The sequence below is a fragment of the Nicotiana tomentosiformis genome, chromosome 7 (genome assembly GCF_000390325.3).
Source record: "Nicotiana tomentosiformis chromosome 7, ASM39032v3, whole genome shotgun sequence".
In the NCBI taxonomy this organism is placed as follows: domain Eukaryota; kingdom Viridiplantae; phylum Streptophyta; class Magnoliopsida; order Solanales; family Solanaceae; genus Nicotiana; species Nicotiana tomentosiformis.
In genome coordinates, this window is record NC_090818.1 from 103,487,105 (window position 1) to 103,494,052 (window position 6,948).

Sequence of the window (6,948 nt, forward strand, 5' to 3'; positions counted from 1 at the left end):
GGTCGTCCTCGGTAGAAAACGTTTTATTTCCAAAATAAAAAATAATTCAAATTAATCGGATCCAAAAAATATGTACCGAATATCGGGGCGAAAAATAAAAAAAAATTATAAATAGCATATGCTTTTAATAGCTTCCAATTATTCCCCATTTCCACCCTTTCTCTAAAGAATATCCATTGTTAGAGTCCCTTCCCCTATGGCCCCCAGATTCTTTTCTTCCAATCTCACACGCACTCTCCTTTTCTGCTTCAATAATCTAAACTCAAATAACCCCTCCCCCCCTCCCCCCAACCCCACTTATACTATATTAACATCATTTAGACCACTCTTAACATGTCCAACTATTCTCTCTTTATAAATTCTTCTTCATTTACACCCTTTAATTATTCCTTACCTCCCTCTTCCTCTAGTTTTCATAAAGTTTCTTGCTTTTCTACTTCAAGAACATACCCCATTAGTTTAATTTGCAAAAAGATCAACTTTTTACAGTGTAAAAAGAGTTTTAACAAAAGACCCTTCAAGAAAAGATCCTTAATTGCTGCAAAAGCTAGTAATAAGATGACAATTACTGAGTACAGAGATGAAGAGGAAGAGAATCCTCCTCCTTTGCTTGTATCTGAAATGAGTTCAACGCCTAGGCGTATTGCTCTCTTTGTTGAGCCTTCTCCTTTTGCGTGAGTCATTAATACTCCTTACTTAGATTTTGTGCAATATGTACATGTATAATTCTTAGTTAATGACCCAAATTGGCAAGTTGTTAGCTATAGATGCTCTTGCTACTAAACTTTTGTTTTTCTTTTACTTTTTGTTTGATGTGTTGACTTTTGATTATCTGATCCACTAACTTTTGGATCTGGGGTGTTACGCTTTTATTATTATTTCATTATTTAGCTTTTTATGTGCAAGTCTATTTATAGCTGTTGCCAGATATTGTTCATCATTATTTGTTTATGTGCTGCCAGATATTACAGTTAATGAGTTGATCATTAACCATTAGTTCTTCCTATGATATGCAGCTTTGCTAATGTCTTATATGAATATATTTCAGGGAAATGCAATTACTCTGCTTTGTGTTTTTGCATTCAAATCTTCTTATATTGTTTTTCTTTGCACCACCATATTGTCATTGTATTTGGATTCTATCAGAATTGAATGTTACTTTAATTAATTTGATTGCTGTAATGTGTTTTCAAGTATCAATCTGTCATGCAATGTGGTGTTGATGGATTAATTTGCAAATTTCTTAGTAACTTTTATTCAAAAGTATAAGCGGTTGTATTTGCTATTCTTGAATGGTCTTTAACTATCTTCAATGACTTGCTAAGATTCTGTAAGGTAGTACTCAAATTGTTGTTTGATATACGTTTGCATAAGCTGGATAATGCAGTCCTTTCTTTCTCATTTCTTCCTATGGACAAATACAACTTAGGTACAAGTACAATTCACTTTTCTAGTGCTCATCATGTTCATTACCACTTCACCACTTGAACCTAATTGTTTTTTGCTGCATTTTGGCTCTTCCTTCTCCCTGCATAGTTCCTTAAGCTTATTCAGCTTAGAGGGATCGTCACGAGATTTGCAAAATATCAACTTGTCATATTGATGTCATATTTTGGAACGGTTTTGTGTTCAAAATAGAGAACCTTCAACCTTGGATAGACTTAAGTGAAATTTCTGCTTCTATTTCATTCTTGCTGTCTTTTCAGAAACTTCGTAAGACTTCTTTTATCCTTTAGTTAGTTTCTTTTTTTTTTTTTTTGTGTGTGTGTTTGGGGTCTCTCCAGTGTCCTAGATTTACATATGCAAATATGCTTTTAGACTAGAAAGCTTGTCAGTTTTATAAAGTTAACTTTATACCTAATTTTTCTAATTTTATGATCAAGATTTATGCATCATTTCAATCACATCTTACTCCCATTATATTTGTACTTGATTGGCTTATTATTGATGACAACCACCCTTTTCCTTTTTTGTGCAATATACAGGTATGTTTCTGGATATAAGAACAGGTTCCAGAATTTTATAAAGTATCTCCGGGAAATGGGGGATGAGGTATATTCTATGTCTGACTATGATGTTGTTAGTTTTATGATCTTTGCTGGTGTTCTTTGGTAGAGGCCTGAGTGACGTGCTATAACGTACATCTACTTGTGAAATTTCCATGTTTCATATTATTAAATCCAATGAATATTTTTATGATATTTTATCAATAAAGAATTTAATATCCTTTGATCTCTTCTATTTCCTTTCACCTGAATCAATGTCAAGCAATTTTGATATGCTTTTTCTGCGCATACGGGAGCAAATTCAAACAGTAATTTACCTCAGAGATATCCATTGTTATTGTTATAAATTTACCTCAGAACAAATGTTCATGTTAGACTATTATGATTGATAATTTACACCTGATGATCGACTGTTGAATTGGCTCTGTAAATTTGTGGGGCAGGTTATGGTTGTGACGACGCATGAAGGAGTACCCCAAGAATTTTATGGGGCAAAGTTGATAGGATCACAGAGGTTACAACTGTTACCTTTCCTTGTTTAATGAATTAACTCACTTATTTTACTATGTTAACAACTTAACATCAAACAGTTAGAGGTTGAGGACTCCATGATAATGAAGAATTGTCAACTTATGAAGCTTTTCCTGTCCCTTAAAAAGGCTTCATCCTGATGTTCTTACTTTCTTTGCAGTTTTCCCTGCCCCTGGTACCGGAAAGTACCCCTCTCACTTGCTCTCAGCCCTAGAATAATCTCAGAGGTAGTACAGTTCAAGCCTGATATCATACATGCATCATCTCCTGGTATAATGGTAAGTTTTCAGTTGTTCTTTTTTTTTTCTTTCAGTTATGTTCCTGTAGTTGCTATCAAAAAGTTTACGGTGAATTAAAATTTGCCAGCTTATCCTAGATAACTTTTTCCTTGTTTTAGGTATTTGGTGCTCTTATCATTGCGAAACTTCTATCTGTGCCGATTGTAATGTCTTACCACACGCATGTGCCAGTGTAAGTTCACTCCTTTCTTTTGGTTCTTATCTCATTTCTATATTGGAATATCTGATATCTTAAATATACAACATTAACCATGAAACAAAAGGTTTATCGAAAACTGATCTTCCTCATGGAGAACACTAAGCAAATAGTATATGAAGCTAGAACTATTTACGATATATCACTGGATGTCTTTACTTTGATCCTATTTACTTTTCCCTTTTTTTCTCTGAATAAGTACTCTAATCCTCATTCTTGTTCTTCAGGTACATACCCAGATACACCTTTAGTTGGCTGGTTCAACCAATGTGGATGATTATAAGTATGTCAGTTGAACAATATCTTCTAAATTAGCTCTTGTCTTACTTCTCTACTTCTCGATACTAATTAAGATATATTTACTGCTTACCAGAGTTTCTACATGGAGCTGCTGATCTTACACTGGTTCCATCTGCTGCTATCGCAAAGGATCTGGAAGCTTATAAGGTAACAAAAGGTAAAAGGCAGAAACTTCAACTATTCAATTGCTCTCCAATAATGATTTTATTAATTAGTGATAGGAGAAAGAAAAGAAAACCTCCATCTTATCTGTTCTGTCAAAGCAGTTTTTTGCTGGATTCAGATGCTTTTACCCATTAAAGCGTTCAGCTTTTAACAAGTTGATCATTCTTTCTGCCTTTTTTGTTCATTCTCAGCTAACAGAATACGTTTGTGGAATAAGGGTGTCGATTCCGAGAGCTTCCACCCCCGTTATCGGTCTCATGAAATGCGACTAAGACTAAGGTAGGACCTTTTCAGCTGAAATTTGATCCAGTGCGAAGCAATCTTTAGTATGTGCTGATAATTCTTCTCCTTTGCTCCTGCTACTATTCGAAATTAGTAATGGAGAATCCGATAAACCTTTGATAGTCCATGTTGGACGACTTGGAGTTGAGAAGAGTTTGGATTTCCTCAAAAGGTACAGCTCTTCCTTCATTCATATAGGGGGGAAAAGACTTGGACTTTTTGGAGAGTGTATTTATCAAGCAAACTATGTGCTTGATTAAGCTAATATGAAAATATCGGTAACTTGCACATGACATTTGAGAATGATTTTGAAACAGGGTCATGGATAGACTTCCAGATGCTCGCATTGCTTTTATTGGAGATGGGCCATACAGGTTAGTTGCAATTACTGTTTTGCTTCTTAATTTCCGAACATCAGCATGAATGTTTTCATGTTCTTTGCTATGAAAGTACTCTAAATCTTGTCACTTGTACCATAATGAAAGTTCAGTCTAAACTTTTATGGGGTGACTATGTTATGCATGCAAAGACACGACTGTACCCTTTTGGCCTTTTGGGGTTATTTACCTGGTCGTAGTATTGCCAGAAGTGTTACTCAGGTTGTGTTAAAAAATTAAAGCAGACTTCCAATTTTAAGAAATGGAAAACTTTCCCCAAAATCTTACCTGAAACTTCCTGTGTCAAAATTCTGATAGTAATGTTTTGACTTTTGACATGGGGGCGGGGGCGGGGGCGGGGGCGGGGGCGGGTTGGGTTTCCTCAATTTGTAATGGTACAGTAACTAGTATTTTCCATTTTTTTGGTTAATTGGTTAGGATTTCTTATTTTGTTAAGGAGTACCTGTGTTTATTAATTCAACGCGATAGAGAACTGTAATGGTTTCCTCAATTTGTAACGGTACAGTAACTAGTATTTTCCATTTTTTGGTTAAGTGGTTAGGATTTCTTATTTTGTTAAGGAGTACTTGTGTTTATTAATTCAACGCGATAGAGAACTGTGTAAGAAGTTGAGTTCACCACATTATTCTGTCGCTGACAAATCCAGATTCTTGAAAGTGGCTGGGAAGTACTCTGGTGTTCGCAATGCAGGTGGTGCGCTTATTACGTTCCTCATGTGCACTGCAGATACTCGATGTGTTATTATAATTTAGGTCAGATTATATTTTCTGGGATTTTCCTTGTCAGAAGTTAGTTATCTACCTTCTTGGCAGAAATAATATAGTTAAATATTGTTGAGAAATATATAGCATCTTACAAGGCGAAGCCAGCAGCACTTTTTGATAGTACATGGCTGTTTGCTAGCAAGAATTTACTGTCAAATGGCCCCCAGGGCTTTGGTTCGATGGTAAAGGTAGCATAACGCTGGATGTGTGGTAAGCACATGCCATGAGTTCGAATCCTGCTGTGAACCAAGTGTGGTATTTAAGCGTAGAAGGGTAGAGGTCAGGTCCATTATCCACTAAGTTCCGGAGCTGTAAACAGCATATTTTTCGGTTATAGAGAAAAAAGGAATCTACTATTGAATGCTGAATTAACTAAGAATGTGTATAACTGGAAGCCATTGCTGTTTCTTATAATAAAAGAGTGTCTTTTAGAAAAAATGTTTCATGTTTTCTCAAACATTATAATGAGACATAATTTACGATCCTTACATAGAGTAGTTGTAAAATTAGCGATCTCTTCACTTCTTGTAGGGAGGAATTGGAGAAAATGTTCCATGGCATGCCTGCCGTGTTCACAGGTATGTTACTAGGAGAGGAGCTTTCCCAAGCATATGCCAGCGGAGATGTTTTTCTTATGCCTTCAGAGTCAGAGACACTGGGGCTCGTCGTTTTGGAGGCCATGTCATCAGGGCTTCCTGTAGTAGCTGCCCGTGCCGGTGGAGTTCCAGATATCATCCCTGACGATCAGCAGGGCAAGATTGGGTATCTGTTTAATCCTGGGGACCTTGACGACTGCATGAGCAAACTAGTGCCTCTTTTGCGCGACGCTGAATTGAGAGAAACTATGGGGAAAACTGCACGCATAGAGATGGAGAAATATGACTGGAAAGCTGCAACAAGAACGATTCGTAACGAACAGTACAGTGCAGCCATTTGGTTCTGGAAGAAGCAGAGAACAGTATTCCTGAGACCATTTCAATGGATGTTTAGGTGTATATTCGCAGCTCCAGAAGTCGACTATAGGTGATCGATCCATTTCTCGTATTTTATTTGTCTAAAAGGATAGAGTTTTTCAATGGTTTGCAAGTTGTATCCTTCATAGCTTGTGTTTGTAGAATATAGACCTGAAAATGTGTTATGAAATTTGCTGTCATTGTTTGTACAATGTAGACCTCAAAGACCGGTCTGTTGTGCTGTTATGTATTAAATTGGACCTATGTACATGTAAGTTTTAGTAGTTTCATAAAGATTTGAATTTAGTGAACTGCATATTCTACTGTAGAAATCAATCAAACTCTATGAAACTACAGGTTATCAATAGAAGTGAGCAAGATGTAGAGTTGAATTTAATATGTTCGTCGAATTTCATATGATTTGAAAGTTTTGTGGCACTTATATACCGGTACTAATGAAATGTCTATTAGTACTATTTTGGTACTATTTTGTTCACCTTGATGTTTAAAAAGGTATGATATTTTGTAGGGAAAAGGTCAAATATACCCCTCTACTTTCATATATTGTCTATATTTAAACTCCGTTATATTATCAGGCTAAATTTACTCCTACCGTTATACTATCGGGCCAAATTTACCCCTACAATCAGTAAAATTTTAAAAATACCCCTTGATCTGTTAAGTAATTCAAAATCTTCCAAATTCCTTTTATTTAAATCACTTGATGTTCTTTTTGGTCCACTATTTTTAAAATAATTGGCATTTACCTGCTTTTTGAATTAGAGAAAAAAATAAATAAATATACAACCGAATAAACAAAGTATAGTAAATTGAAAATTTTAAATTAGATAGTTTTTTTAAATTCTAAAAGTATTTACGACATCCCAATTTTAATGAATTCATTGCACTAAATGTATGGAGACTTTGCAAGTATTAGTGATTGAAGTTGAAGTTCTTCGGAGACTTTACATTTTCTAATTCAATTTTGCTTTAATTAAATATCTACACATTGTGCACTCTTAAGTTAGTCGATCGAACTCTATACTAACCAAGC

General features: G+C 35.3%; 1 protein-coding gene across 1 annotated transcript; it reads left to right on the forward strand.

Annotated features, from left to right (window-relative positions):
* The first annotated feature begins 304 nt into the window (after positions 1-304).
* LOC104084897 (sulfoquinovosyl transferase SQD2-like) lies at positions 305-6,205 on the forward strand. The gene is made up of 11 exons (XM_009588858.4): positions 305-674; positions 1,986-2,052; positions 2,450-2,520; positions 2,698-2,815; positions 2,935-3,008; positions 3,260-3,315; positions 3,406-3,489; positions 3,689-3,776; positions 3,874-3,951; positions 4,097-4,153; positions 5,473-6,205. The coding sequence occupies exons 1-11, from the start codon at positions 334-336 to the stop codon at positions 5,966-5,968; spliced, it is 1,530 nt and encodes a 509-aa protein (XP_009587153.1). The 5' UTR covers positions 305-333; the 3' UTR covers positions 5,969-6,205.
* The last annotated feature ends 743 nt before the right edge of the window (positions 6,206-6,948 follow it).